At 44.3% G+C, this 15,773-nt stretch overlaps 1 protein-coding gene across 2 annotated transcripts in view; it reads left to right on the forward strand.

Annotated features, from left to right (window-relative positions):
* LRRC28 (leucine rich repeat containing 28) overlaps positions 1-15,773 on the forward strand; it is a 40,540-nt gene that overhangs the window by 22,935 nt on the left and 1,832 nt on the right. For both annotated transcript variants that reach the window (XM_081114773.1, XM_081114774.1), the window contains 3 exons: positions 4,613-4,715; positions 10,717-10,892; positions 11,788-11,947. In XM_081114773.1, coding sequence (XP_080970899.1) covers positions 4,613-4,715; positions 10,717-10,892; positions 11,788-11,947 — 439 coding nt within the window. The remainder of the gene's footprint in view (positions 1-4,612; positions 4,716-10,716; positions 10,893-11,787; positions 11,948-15,773) is intronic.

The following is a 15,773-nucleotide window of genomic DNA, read 5'->3' on the forward strand; positions in this document are numbered from 1 at the left end:
TGGCCATTAATGAAACAATACATTAATTTTCACTGAGAATTGAATTCTTTTAACTGGTAAGAAACAAAAGAGCCACTTAAAAAAATTTCAGTGTGAAACCCCCCAGTCTGTGCTGGACAGTCAGCACGAGCTCCTTCGCTAGGATCTTCCCTGAAGGAATTCCTGGGATTTATTGAAATCCCTGCCCTAATCCGGAAGACAGAACTAGCTCACAGTGATCGGGGCTTTTAAAGGAAGCTGGACACTTTGTTCATCACTCAGCTCTCTGGCAACGCCTCCTGACGTCTCACCTGGACGCTGGGCACAGTGCCAGTACTCGGGGCATCCACAGCACCCGTGCAGCCTGCTCGGTAGTACCATTTCCTAGTTATAGGGGAGCGCCCTGCTTCTGTGGAATGATCTGTTGATAGAGGTTGTCTAACTCACAGGGAAGCAGGCCGCCCCACCTTTCAGTTCCAGCTCTGCCACTGAATAGCGGTGTGAGCTTGGGCTTTGAAAGGCTTTTTCGTTTGTATAAGGCTCAGTAACAGGGCAATATTAATACCTACTTCATACTGCTCTTGAGAATGAAATAAGATTCTTTTAAAACACTATCACTCGTAAATACTGCATAAGCACGCAGTCAGTATGAACTACCTTTATTGTTTCCCAAGACTGTAAGCAAGGCTTGGAGCTGTGTGTCTTCACTTTTGTGCCCAAGAACCTAGCACAGTGTCGAGCCCATTGCTTATAATAATGTCTTTGTTACCTGAACTGTGGGACAGAATTCGATTTAGAGATACTGACATCTGCATATTTAAACCAACAACAAAGGCACACTTCAGTCATTCAAATTCATTTAAATCCACTTACTGTAATTTAACAGTTGTTGATTCACTCTGTATAAAGCATCTGATTAAATTACAATTCACTGTGAAATCTTACTGTGCAAAAGTTGAATAGATCGGAAAGAATATGATTATGTAAAAGATTTTGTGGAGCGTGTGAGTATTTGAAGAAGCTAGCACTTAAAAAATTCATTATTCTGAAAAAGTGGTTGAGAAGTTCTCTTTGTCAAAGGCCTCATGTAGGTAATTTATTTTTTAGTTTTTAATATGTTTTTATTGATTTCAGAGAAGGGAGAGGAGAAGGAGAGAAACATCAATGATGAGAGAATCATTAATCGGCTGCCTCCTGCACACCCCACACTGGGGATGGAGCCCAAAACCTGGGCATGCGCATTGGACCTCCTGGTTCATGGGTCAACGCTCAACCACTGAGCCACACTGACTGGGCTCATATAGGTAATTTATATTACCTTTGAAGTATTTTCCGAATAGACTATAAATTACTCTAAATTCATTACCAAGATACCCACATTTTATAGGCATTAAAAATGTAATTATGACTAATTATATATCCAATCGATCATACTCTGATTATTGGTATAATATCGATAGAGCATTCTGAACAACCTGTTTTGGTCTGTTGCTTTCATGGTGCCATCCCTCTTGGCCTGTCATTTTCTTGAAGAGAATCCATCATTCATCTTTGATAAAAGAAATGAGTTTCGCCCTGGTCAGGCCTCGGTAAACAGAGCCTGTCGGTCCTGGCCCGGGCCGCGGGGCCGTGCTTGCTTTTACAGGGCAGCTCACCAGCAAGCACCCGCACACACAAGACCTTTTTTGTTCCCTCGGCCGCCATGTGGGCCGCATATGCCGGAGCCTTGAAGTTCAAGGTAAAAGAGCTGGAGTCTGTGCAAGACCGCTAGCTTTTGCTAATTTGCAAGTCACAATACTTTGATCTGGGCGTCTGGAAGGAAAAAAAGGAAAACACTTTAGACACTTTAAAAAGCCACATGAAGGAGTTCTTTGTGGCTTTTCGCATCTGTGCAGATGTTCACTTCCTTGCTTTATGAAGTTCACGTCCTGAGCATTTTCGCACAGGAACTAGGAAGGGTATTATTGCATGACATATTTTATTGCAAGATATTGGTCCATTAAAACTAATAGAAGGAAGAAAACACACCATCTCATTAGCTGGTGGGTCACTGGTACCTTCCAAAGGTAATGATTGCCCGGCCTGTGCGGCTCAGTGATTGACCTGTGAACCAGGAGGTCACAGTTTGATTCCCAGTCAGAACACATGCCTGGCTTGTGGGCTCCATCCCCAGTGATTCTCTCTCATCATCGATGTTTCTCTCTCTCTCCCTCTTCCTTCCTCTCTGAAATCATTTCTTAAAAAAATATTCACAGAGTTAGTTACTGAGTGGAAATTTTCTCTTTTCGGAATAGAAGAAATAGCTCAAAGCTTTTCCCTGCAGAAGCACTTGCAGGTCAGCCTCGATATGATTAGAAAGGCCATCCGTGAGCTTGAGGCTCTGCCGGCGGACAGCTCTCCGGCTGCGCGCGCTCCTGAGGTTGTCACAGCGCTGCTCCGACAGCCCGTGACCTTGCTGGGTGTTGGGTGTCGCTGCCTCGCCAGCAGGCCGTGCTGTGTCAGCTAACGCAGGAGCGGCCTGGTTCTCTGTAATTCCGCACTCTCTTGTGATTTTTCTCTTTATATCCAGAAGAGAGAAGTAAAAGTAACGCAGATGCATTGAGCGCCCATTAGTATGCAGGGGATCGAGTTGGCATTGTGTGCACTGTTGAACCTTCAGAACGAGCCTGCGGCCTGGGTCCTGTTCTCTCCATTTCACAGAGGAGGTGACAGGCACGGAGCCTGGCATTTCCCCTGGCAGCGCGAAGCAGGCAGAAGGTGGAAAGCCAGGGTTCAGACCCAGTTCTGACTCCAAAGCCCACTGCATCGTGTCAGTTCAGTACTGTTTTTTCATCCTCTATATGAGATTGTGTTACTTGGAAAGTTTAAATATTTGTATTAAAAACTCACAGCCATGTGGTATACTGGCCAACATGTAATAGACTTTAGCACAGTCGATTCCTGTTTTCTTTCAGCTTCAATAGAAAATAGTTCAGCTTTGGCCAGTGGTGTTCAGTGGTTAGAGTGTCAGGCTATGCCAGTGATGGCGAACCTTTTGAGCTTGGCGTGTCAGCATTTTGAAAAACCCTAACTTAACTCTGGTGCTGTGTCACATATAGAAATTTTTTGATATTTGCAACCAGAGTAAAACAAAGACTTATATTTTTGATATTTATTTTATATATTTAAATGCCATTTAACAAAGAAAAATCAACCAAAAAAATGAGTTCGCGTGTCACCTCTGACACGCGTGTCATAGGTTCGCCATCACTGGGCTATGCACTGAAGGGTCTTAGGTTTGATTCCTGATCAAGGGCACATAGCTGGGTGGCAGGTTTGCTCCCCACCCTCGATTGGGGTGGGTGGGGGAGGCAATCGGTCATGTCTCTCACATCTCTCTCTCTCTCTCTCTCTCTCTCTCTTTCCCTCCCTTTATCCCTCCCTCTCTTCTCTCTCTAAAAATGGATGGAAAAAATATCCCTGAGTGAGGATTAACAACAGCAGGAAAAAAAAAATTAAAAAAAGAAAATAGTTCATTCCATCACGAGCCTACTGTATAAAATAACACCCCCAGCCGAAGAGGCGCGGAGAGAACTCTCTGGAACTGAAAGCCTACGATAAGATCTCAGCCAGCTTGCATTTTAAACCATCGACTCCTCATTGTTTCCTCTACACCCAGGATAGGAACGAAGACTCAGGGTATCGGAAGCTGCCAGTGCCAGCTTTTAGGTAGCTTTGTGCTGGGGTCTTTGCACGCAGCCTCCTCTAATTGCACGCGCTCTCCCTTTTGTGTAGCTCAGAGGAGAGAGGCGCCTCCTCTGCCATGTCCCATTTTGTGTCCTTGTCTCAAGTGGGTGAATCACCATCTCCCAAGGCCGTTGCCTCCAACCCTCTTCTGTGCAGTTCAAGTCCAGAAGAGCACCAGTACCTTTTGCTGATGCCAAAGAGAATTCTCTCTCTCTCTCTCTCTCTTTTTAAAATGTATTTTTATTGACTTCAGAGAGGAAGGGAGAGAGAAACATCAATGATGAGAGAGAGACATCGATTGGTTGCCTCTTGCACGCACCCTGACCAGGGCCGGGGATTGAGCCTGCAACCGAGGTACGTGCCCATGACTGGAATCGAACCCAGGACCCTTGAGTCTGAAGGCCCACGCTCGGTCCACTGAGCCAGTCCAGCTAGGGTGAGAATTCTCTCGTAATTGACCCTCTCCTGGAGGGCACACCTCCAAATATGTCCCCTACTAATAATCACGAGAATAATAATAACTGCCAGGTATTGGAGGAGGCTGTGTGCCAAGAATTCTGCTTGACAATTTAGAAACTGTTAGTAATGCCCACTGAATTTAAGAGGCAGCATTATCCCCCCCTTTGTACAGATGGGGACACCGAGGACACCCATTTTGTAAATAGAAGGAGAATTCAAACCCTGGGCATCTGACTGCAAGACGGTGCTCCCGTGATGAGCATCCTACACGCCTCACCGCTGGTCAGCTCAAGCGGAGACTCTTTCCTTAGCCCCGTAGGGACTCTAAAAGGCACATCTGAGCTGAGAGCGTGTTTGGATTGTGTCAGAGCCGTTTCATTCAATTTTCCGTTTCATGTTGTATTGGTGCGTGGTTACAGGAGTGATGGTGCTTTGCTTTCTGGTCCAGATTTAGGTCGATCGCGAGAACTGCAGTACGTGTACGTGGATAACAACGCCCACCTGAAAGGCTTGCCGTCCTACCTGTACAACAAGGTCGTCGGGTGCAATGGGTGAGCGGACGTCCCCTTTCAGCCTGTGGCCCAGCTCTTTGCTGCCTTGGTTTCTCTTTCATTATTTGGTCTTGATCTCACTTTGGGAGAGATGAACTGTTTTGATAATCCTGCTCAATTTTATCTTTGGCCTGAATATGCTAAACCACATACCTTTAGAAGCTAAGCATTTAGGGCAAGTAGGTTAGAGCGTTGTCATTCAAGTTCAGCCAGTCAGCTGGGAGTTCAGACAGGACACAAGTAAAAAATGAATCTCTGCATCTCATTCTAAGCTCAGGATCAGTCACAGACGGGCGGTGTCAGCAGTGACGTAAACGCTGTCCTCCTCAGCCCTCCACTGCAGTGCCCCCCTCGGATCTGGAACAGTACCACTTGGACTATTCAGAACTCAACGTCTGCAATAGCCCCTCATGGAGATCATGATTCTGGCAACCAAAGCAGATGTTTCATTTAATGGGGAATGATTGGCACTTGTTTTCAGAACCACAATAACCTTTTCTTCTCAGTCGGGCTTTTAGAAAGACGGCTTCAGCCCTCTTGGCGAGACCCAGTGGGTTGAGCAGTGTCCCATGAACCAAGAGGTCGCTGGTTGCATTCCCAGTCAGGGCATGTGACCAGGTTGCAGGCTCCATCCCCAGTAGGAGGTGTGCAGGAGGCAGCCAATCGATGTGTCTCTCATTGATGCCTCTCTCTCTCTCTCTCTCTCTCTCTCTCTCTCTCTCTCTCGTTCTCCCTCCCTCCCTCCCTCCCTCCCTCCCTCTTTCTCTAAAAAAACAATAAAAACATAATTAAAAAAAAAAAAAAAGACAGCTTTAGCTCCTCCTGCAATAGTGGGACAGACCCACCTTAAAGTGCTTCCCAGAGGGGTTTGGGGTTAATGTAGGACAACCCAGCTTCCAGAACCTGCTTTTGAATGGCCTCGCTTCCCTCACTTAAGCAGCCAAAGGATGCTTGGAACACCTCTGAGGCCTCTTAGCACGGTTGACTGTGCTCTGGTAATCCCCAACACCCTGCCTAACCTGCCTCTCACCATCCGCAGTTCTGGCCAGAGAGGGGATGGCCATCAGCTTGAGCACAGCCGTCCCCCTGCCGGCATGGCTCCGGGGGATGGACGCCGAGCAGCGCCACCTCCCCTGGGAGAAATTACAGGGCTGTGATCTTAGGAGAGCCCTGGGTGAGATCAGCGCCTGTGCAGGCTGATGAAATACCAGCGGGGCGGTGCCTGCAGAGCCCATGCGAAGTCAGTGGAGTCGTGTAGCTCAGCGATTTCTACAGCTGGTGTGACAGCTGTGGCTCCCCTCAGTCAGTCACTGATCCAGACGCGGTCCTCCAGGATCCGCACGATGGCCCACTTCTCCCGGGGGAGGGAGATGCCCCCATCACCGAGATCCAGGGACTGATGCAGGCCAGCCCCGAGGATGAGGCAATGTTATCGCACCAGGCCAGGCCTCCAGAGACGGCGCTGCGATGGACTTAGGCTGCGCCATGATTGTGGGAGCGGCCCTTCTGCTCCCGTGTTGGATGTGGATGTTGTTGACGGCCAGAACGTTCTGTTTGTTCTGAGCAGGGAGAGATGTCTTAATCCTTGACTTGGTATCTGGTAGCAGAGAAAGTGAATTTTCTGGGGGCTCCAAATCTTTGAGAAAAATAAATGGTAGTGCAAACTATGCAGATTTTTAGCTAGTAGTCCACATTTTATTCTTGTTATTAATAGTGTGGTAACATTTTCCTTGGATACTAGTAACAAGAAGATAAAATTATTATTAGAAGGAGAGCACCACACTATCAGCTTTCTAACATTGGTAGTTTGGGAGTGTAGGCAGTTCCACTTAGAAAGGCCCAAAGGCATTTTTAGTCTGTTGGCTTAACTCAGCCTGCATTTGTCACAGGTGCAATTCTGGTGCTTCTATTCCAGAATTGCTCTTTAAAAGGTCTGGCTGGTGTTGCTCAGTAGTTAGCATCAACCTAAGAACTAGGAGGTCACGGTTCGATTCCTGGTCAAGGGCACATGCCTGGGTTGTGGGCTCGATCCCCAGTGTGGGGCATACAGGAGGTGGCAATCAGCGATTCTCTCTCATCATTGATGTTTCTAGCTCTCTCCCTCTCCCTTCCTCTCTGAAATCAATAAAATATACTAAAAAGAAAAAGAAAAGAGAAGACCTTTTTCTCTCCTGCATCATTTTGTGGGTGTTATTTAGTCTCTGATGGGGTCAAGGGAGGTTGGCCATGGCCAGCAGAAAGGTCCCTAACCCCTGTGATTGCCTCCCTTGCAGCCTGCATCCTATAGACCTGCTGCTCTTCTCTCGTCTTAGCAGAGAAAGCGTTTCATAGATGGATCCTAAAATGGATTTAATTAGCTCTTTGCATCCAGTCACGAAGAATAGGAACTTCTGCTAAGAGAATTGTCAAAGGGAAATGAGACCTTATGCAAAACGAGGATCCGCTCACTTGCTAGTGAGCCTTGGTAGTAGTTTCGGTCAGATCCCTGTCTTTCTCATTATTGGAGGCCAGGAGAGCATTAGGGGAAATCTGGTTTTGAGTTTTCTAAACCTTTATTTGTTCCTCTATGTTATTAAATTCTTCAGGCGGTTCCACGCAGAGTCCGCCTGCAGTTGGGTTAAGAAGAGCAGCTGCCAAGGCAATAACAGTGTGAAGTAAATACTCACGAATGATTGGCTTGTCTCATTGTGTTATGGTTTTGATCAGGGTTCCCATACTACAGTGTGGCTGTAAAGTTTGGGAACAGATACCCTTTTACCATGTGTTCTCCATAGCAACAGCACCAATAGAACGAGGTGCGGGGGTGGGTGGGGAGGGGGTATTAATTTATTTTAAGAAATTGGCTCTCCCTAGCTGGTTTGGCTCAGTGGATAGAGTGTCGGCCTGTGCACTGAAGGGTCCCGGGTTCGATTCCGGTCAAGGACACTTGCTCAGATTTTGGGCTCGATCCCCAGTAGGGGGAGTGCAGGAGGCAGCCGATCCATGATTCTCTCGTCATTGATATTTCTCTCTTTCTCCCTCTCCATGGCTCTCTGAAATCAATAAAAATATGTTAAAAAAAAAAGAAAAGATAAAAAATGGAAAAGAAATGGGCTCATCTGATTGTGAAGGATTGGAAGTCTGAAATCTGTAGGCAGCCTGGAGCTGCAGCCCGGGGAAGAGCTGATGAGGCAGCTTGAGGCTGAAGACACTGTAGGCAGAACTCCCTCTTCCTCAAGGGGCCTTTTCTCTAAGGCCTTCAACTGATTGCGTGAGGCTCCCTCACGTCACAGAGATGAATCAGCTTTAGTCAAAGTCTACTGATTTATGCCCGGCCGGCATGGCTCAGTGGTCGGGTGTCGACCTATGAACCAGGTGGTCATGGTTCAATTCCTGGTCAGGGCACATGCCCGGGTTGCAGTCTTGATCGCCAGTGGGGCGTGCAGGAGGCAGCCGATCAATGATTCTCTCTCATCATTGATGGTCCTATCTCCTTCTCCCTTCCTCTGAAATCAATAAAAATATATATATTTAAAAAAACAACAACAGACAAAGTCTACTGATTTAAGTGTTAATCTCATTTTAAGAAATACCTTCACAGCAACATCTAGACTGGTGTTTGACCACATATCAGGGTACCGTGTGCCTAGCCAAGCTGATAGAGGAATCTACTCACACCGCTTATTGTAGTATATCATCAAAAGAACCTTTTGTTGTGTTTTTGCCTGTTTCCAGACTTAATGGCCACACGGTGTAATAACATTTTGGAGATGATCCTCTCATCTTCATTTTTCTCCATATTAGGAAAGAAACAAGAATTATAAAGGAAAACCTAGAATCATTTCCTAATCTTCACAAGTGGTTCATAAGGGTAATAGCTTGAGAACCAACGGAAATACTAACACATTGTCTTCTAAGATTTGTAAGGGTTTAGGTTTGCATGTAGGTCTTGGATTTATTTTCAGTTAGTTTTTATATGATACAAGCTACAGTTGAAGTTTCTTTTCTTTTTTCTTTTTTTTTGCCTATGGGTATACAGTTGTTCCGACAACCTTTGTTTAAAACCCTATCCTTTCTCCACTTGCCTTTGTACCTTTGTTGAAAATTAGTTGTCCATATAGGTGTGGGCCTATTTTTTGTTACTCTATCTGCCCCATTCATCTCTTTGTCCGTTTTGACACCAGTAACACATTGTCTTGATTACCAGGGTTTTACAGTAAGTCTTAAAATCGGGTGGTATTTGTCCTCCAGTTTTTTTTGTTGTTTTTTTTTTTGAAGTGTCTGACTATTCCAGTTGCTTTGCTGTTTAGAAAAAAATCTATTCTGTAGTGAATTTCATTGAACTCACAGGAGGCGTTCCTTTATGAAAACTAAACTATAACGTTAGCATTTAGAGTAGCCGTTCCCTTTGAAATGTGAGTTTTGCCTGTTAAAGGGTCCCAGAGTCGCCTTCTGAGCTCTCTTTCTTGAGCTGAGTGGAGAAATCGGATGGGTGAAATCAGCTGATTCTAGGTCACATGTTCTCGCCTCTGCAAAATCTCAAAATCTTCCTTCATTCCCTGGACAGGGCCAGTCACTCCGTCTTCTCTAATATCAGAATAATTGTAATCATTTCATTTTCCAAGGAAAGGGAGTCATCTTGTTAGTTTGTTCTCTCTCTCTTTTTAAAATATGTTTTTATTGAGTTCAGAGAGGAAAGAAGAGGGAGAGAGAAACATCAATGATGAGAGAGAATTATGGATTGACTTCCTCCTGCACGCCCCCTACTGGGGATCGAGCCTGCAACCCGGGCCTGTGTCCTGACCGGGAATCGAACCATGACCTCCTGGTTCATAGGTCGATGCTCAACCACTGAGCCACACCAGCCGGGCTGTTTGTTTCTTTAAGTATCTTGATTGACGGCAAAGAGTAGGTTCTCTGGGAACCTTTTCTAGTGGAAGGAATGAGCAAACGAGGGGCCTTCCTAATGAACCAGCGAGCCAAGGGCTTCTTGCCATCCCTGTGCGCGCTCCTTCATGGCCCGTTTCCCGTGGAGGTTGGAGAGGTTGTCCCAGGTGATGTCGGGAGAACCAAGGTCTGTCCCTTCATTAGAGGAGGAACGTGTGAGGACTTTCAGGTAACCCAGTGGTCGCAGGCAGGAGGTGGAATGAGGTCAGACTCCGGAGTTTGGGTAACCCTGCAGGAACAAGGCCTTCTGTGCCTCCAGGTTATGAGTGGCTACAGGGAAGCGGGTGTGGCTTGGCTTAGTCAGTAGGTTTGGCCAAGAATATTTTCACTGCAAGTTTATGAAAGGCTCCAATAAAGGTATCTTCTACTACTAAAAATCTATTTGCTCTGCAGGGTATTTTTCCACGCCAAAAAGTTCTTCTAAACCTCGTTACTAGAACCTAACAGCGCATCCTTTTTCTCCTTTTAATTTTGAAAATTTCAATAAACATAAACGTGAAGAGGGTCATAAAATGAGGATAAATAGAGCTCACAAAACATACCGTGTGGGTCCTGGGAAGGAAAGTTCCTTCAAAGTTTGTCCTCCCTGGAAGTGACTGGACCTCGGCAATGGTTTAGTTGAGTTCCAACTGGCGAATGTAGATTTCTGCGCCAGGTTTTATTTATTTAATTTTCATTTTTGTTATTTTTTTTTAAATACATTTTTATTGATTTCAGAGAGGAAGGAAGAGGGAGAGAGAGAGAAACACCAGTGATGAGAGAGAATCGTTGATGGGCTGCTTCCTGCACACCCCCTACTGGGGATCGAGCCCGCAACCCGGGCATGTGCCCCGACTGGGAATCGAACCGTGACCTCCTGGTTCCTGGATTGACACTCACCACTGAGCAACACCAGCCGGGCTGTGCCATGTTTTATGAAGGAACCCGGGAGAGCATCTGTGCGCTTTGCAGGGTATCCTGGCAGTTCAGCGGCGTCTTCAGATGTTCAATGTATATTTTGACGAACACATTTTTATTGGCACGTGTCCCCCTGTCCTCGTTGCTCACCCGGCCGTGAATGCCTGTCTCTCCGCAGCTGTGGGGCTCCCGTCCAAGTTTCCGAGGGGAAGCTGCTGTCCTTTTCATCCGGGCCCCTCACCGTCTTCCTCCCCGCCGAGGTGAAGGCCATCGGGACGGAGCAGGACCACATCCTGCCACTGCAAGAGCTGGCCATGCGGAGCCTGCATCACATCTGCCACCGTTTTCTCAAAGGTACGGGGTCCTCCCTTCCTGCTCCACCCCGCCCGGTGAACTGAGGAATTGTGTTTCATGCTGCCTGTTTTGGTGTTCTTTTATTTATTGTGGAAAAATACACCCAAGTAAAAGTTACCATGTAATCCAGTTTTTTAATTTTAATTTTATTTTAATATATTTTTGTTGATGTCAGAGAGGAAGGGAGAGGGAGAGAGAGAAACATCAATGATGAGAGAGAATCATGGACCTGCTGCCTCCTGCACGCCTCCACACTGGGGATCTAGCCTGCAACCCGGGCACGTGCCGTGAACAGAATCGAACCCGGGACCCTTCAGTCCGCAGGCCAGTGCTCTATCCACTGAGCCAAACAGCTAGGGGCAGTTTTTTTAAAATACAGCCTTGGTTTCAGTACTTTTCATTCCCTTTACATTTTTTTGTTTTCCCTTTTTTTTATTTTCAGTAAATATGATTTAAATTGATTGATTCTAAATGCCCGGTAGATTTAGGAAGAACTTAATGAAAGCCCATTTTCATCTCCAGTCCAGTCCCTTTTTTATTCTCTGTCTCTTACAGAAGTTTACAAACCCTCTCTGGTAAAATCACGCCTTTCTGATCTTCGTTCTTAAAGAATACTTGCTCTTACTCTTTCCTTGCCTCTTCCTCAGGACAGCTTCCGGTTGCTCTTAAAAGAGTAGATGTGGGTTCCATCTTAGTATCAAAAATGAAAAAGCATCTTCATTTCTAAATAATGTTCCGTTTTTATTCCATGCCTGACCGATAAAAGAATTTCCAACAGGCAGTACTTTTAACTAACTGAACTGACTTGGTAACAAAGAGAACTATATTTAAAAGCCTGGTACTATAAAGAGCTCTGATTTTTTTTATTCATGCATGATTTCCTCTTATGTTCCAGATCTGAACTTCCTGTCTCCCGTCTCATTACCCAGAAGTCTCCTGGAGCTGCTGCACTGCCCCCTGGGGCACTGCCACCGGTGTAGCGAGCCCATGTTTACAATCGTCTACCCCAAGCTCTTTCCCTTGAGAGAGACGCCGATGGCGGGGCTGCACCAGGGGTAATCATGCCCACGTGGGCGCCAGGGTGTATACCTGGGCACGGGTGGGTGACCAGGGAGGGGTGGATGCCTCGCATGAAGGTCTTGTGAAGTCAGGAGCTATATAGGGGCATAGATTCTGCTAAATGAAACATGCACATTTTTAGCATCACAAGAAAACAGTTTTGCTCATATGCAGGACAGCTTTATTGCACATATTATTTAGAGGAGCTCATGCTTCCCAGGCGTGTTTTTCTGCTATTCCCCTGTTCAAAATAGTCTTCAGGCAATAAGGAATTGCGAGAACCAGATAGTTATTATATAATGGAACCAGCCCAGCCCTTCTATTTAATGGGTGTTGCTAGCTGAAAGTGTGTGGCTGACCAGTGTGTGTGTGTGTGTGTGTGTGTGTGTGTGTGTGTGTGTGTGAGTGTTTTGAATTTCTAACCCTTCCAAATGGCATTCTCTTGCCACTCTCTGTTTCTTGGCACAATGCCTTGAATTTGCTAAAAATGTTCACTAAGTAAAAAACGCCATACTGGTAGTTTAAAAAAGAATACCAGACAATTAAAAATAGAACAGCAAATAAAAAATTCCCCCATTAGCACAACCATAGCATATAGATTTTCTAAATTTAAGGTTTTCTAAGTTTGCATTTTTCAAAGTAAAAAAAAAAAAAAGTGCTATAATACCTTACTTATTTATCCAGTGTGGTGTTTTGGGTTAGTAAATTTTCCAGATCACTTGTTACCTCTATTCCACGTCAAGAGGTGTTTCCTTTGTAATCATTTCTTTTTTATTTTATTTGTTACTGGTTTCAGAGAGGAAGGGAAAGGGAGAGGGAGAGAGAAACATCAATGATGAGAATCACTGATCAGCTGCCTCCTGCACGCCCCCTACTGGGGATCAAGCCTGCAACCTGACCTCTCCACTGGGAGCCCTTGGGCAAATTACTTAACTTCTCCAAGCTTCACCTTTTCATTAGTAAAATGAACATCATCATAATATCTGTTTAATAAGGTCTTTTTGGGGTTTAAGTGAGATGATTCATGTCAAGAGCCCAGGATGGTGCCTGATGTGTAATCAAGACTAAGTAAATGTTAACTATTTATTTCTGCAGCTCAGAGACATTTTCAAAATTAAATTTATTGGGGTGACATTGGTTAATAAGATTATGTAAGTTTCAAGTGTACAATTCTATCATGTACCATCAGTATATTGCATTGTGTGCTCACCACTCAAAATCTAGTCTGAGACTTCTAAAAAATTGTGTGTATAAGCAAATATTAATATCAGTATCTTTAAATGAGTAAGATCATACTAGGAAAATCAACTAATTCATTCAACTGTAGTAAAATTCTAATGCATTGTTATTGCACAGTTTCCTATAGATGGTATTTTCTTACCAAAAATATGAAAATGAAAACAGTTCAGTATGGTCAGGATGCACTGTTAGCTGATAAAATCCTAAATACTTATTTTTTAAAAAAGATAGACTTTCTTTTGTCATGCTAATTAATTGGTGAAAGTAAAGAAGCCCTTCAAATGAAGTCATTTTTGTGTCGTCTTTACATGAAATTGGGAAACTTATTCAGTATTTGCAATTGACTTCTGCTTATTCTAGAAATTCAGTATGAATAATCTTACATTGTTTCAGAACATAAATTTAATAGTGTTCATTTAATGAAATGTGTGTTATCAAGTACATAGGACTTAGTGCCCTCTGGTTGAGCAAAGCCATCGTGCCTGTGTTTACAGCAAGATAATACGCCAAGCTATAAACATGGCTTTCTGTGGCGAGCTAATGCTGGGTCTGAAATCGAGCCCTTGTGGTTTTCATTCGGTCCACCAACCTTTGCTCCTTCCCATGTTGCTATGGAGATTGTATTAAAAGCATTGACTTCGGTTTCCACCATAGCCTTTAAAGTACTTTTTTGGTAACTGAAAACCAAATACTTGAATCTCAGGACCTTATTGCTCCAAGTAAAATCAATATTTTTAATGTCATAAACTCTAAAAGGTCTTGGTAATCTTATTTTTTCAGTTTTCTAATATATTTAGGCCTGTTTGCATTGCTTGTCCTAAAATCATGTATTGTTTTAGCCAAAGTCTACATTAATATGGACATCTGGCATTATTGTGAAAGAACTTTATTTTAGAATATTCTTCTAAAATACCACGTCCCTTACAAGTGTTAGTTCTAACCTAAATTAGTGCAGCATGAAATAAAAAGAAATGACTGTAATTTCACATACCCAAACCTTTAAATATCTATAGCAGAGAAGAATGAGTAGTATATTGATAATTTTTGATCCTTATAGAGATAGCAGATTTTCATTCCCAAAACTTACTGTTCATTTAGTAAAACGAAAGACATCAACTTAGAGGATTCTTGATCAACATAACAACGTGTATCTGGCTTTTCCCAGGCGTGTATGATTCTCACAAGTTCTGTATTTCCCAATCTGAAATCAGGCTACCAAAAGCTTTTCAAGGGCCGTGTTTTAGTTTGCTAGAGATACCGCAACAAAATACCACATAATGGTAACCGAAACAACAGAAATCTGTAGTCTCACAGCTCTGAAGGCTGGAGGTCAGAAATCAAGGTGTTGGCAGGATGGGTTCCTTCTGGGGGCTGTGAGGGAAGGACCTGCACACGGAATCTTCCCATGAGAGCCAGTTAACATACATGTAAGGAGCAGATACAATATGTTGTTAGAGGGTTCTCCCCTAAGTTAGCAGTCCAAGGGCTGGCGGTTTTATCTGATCAACTCCGTCTAATAAAGATTAATTTTCTTTTGGCTTGAATTCCTGTCTGAGTCAAAGATAGGCTTTTTGTTTCTAATGAGGGAGCACATTTGCAATGAAAATACCACGATTTTCGTGGGCTCCGGTATGCGCCACCAACATTGCGATTTGTTTCGTTTATTTGCTCGTTGTTAGAACGGTGGCATTCCTGTATCCAGAAGTGAGCTGATATGCTCTTTCTCTGCCTTCCTATAAATATGCTCAGATTCTGTAGCAACAAATGCCGTGTCTGATGTTCTTTGTAGGGTTTGCCAGCATCTCCTTCCTCACTGTACAGTTGATCGCTTAGCTCCAAGGGTCTCCCCTAAAACGGCCACATCTCCAGTGCCAGGGTGTTGGCATTTTGAAGGACCACCCAACACACATCCCTCCTTAAGGCAGTAGACCTGGTGGTACACTGGTGACCGCCGAGAGCCGTGGTCAGCAAACTCATTAGTCAACAGAGCCAAATATCAATAGTACAACGATTGAAATTTCTTTTTTGAGAGCCAAATTTTTTAAACTTAAACTATATAGATAGGTACATTGTGATTCACTTAATTAGGGTACTCCTAAGGCTTAGGAAGAGCCGTACTCAAGGGGCCAAAAAGCCGCATGTGGCTCGCGAGCCGCAGTTTGCCGACCACGGACCTAGAGCATGAATGTAGCAGGCACATACAGTGTTCTATTAGGTGAGTCTCCCAATAGTAAATAGCACACAGACTTGGGGTTTCTTTGTAGCACAAACACGACTCCTCCAGGTGGCCCACCCTCCCACCTTGAGCGTGCATCGTAAGGAGTTAATGATGATCCAAAGAGCACTAGCCTCAGTGAGTAAAACCCACATCTCTGTAAGTTTGGATTCTTTTGCTTAGGACTTTTATTTTAAGCAGGTCCTTAAATGTTAAGTCGATACCCAAGTATTTCACTTTCTTTGTGTGATTGTAAATTATCTTACAGTTTTTTAATTTCAACTTCTGTGCGTTCATTGTTAGTATATGAAAATATGGTTGATTTTTTATTTTTTATTTTGATCTTACGTGTTTGAAACCATGCTGAA

Source organism: Myotis nattereri (assembly GCF_964212035.1).
Source record: "Myotis nattereri genome assembly, chromosome: 21".
Taxonomy (NCBI): Eukaryota; Metazoa; Chordata; class Mammalia; order Chiroptera; family Vespertilionidae; genus Myotis; species Myotis nattereri.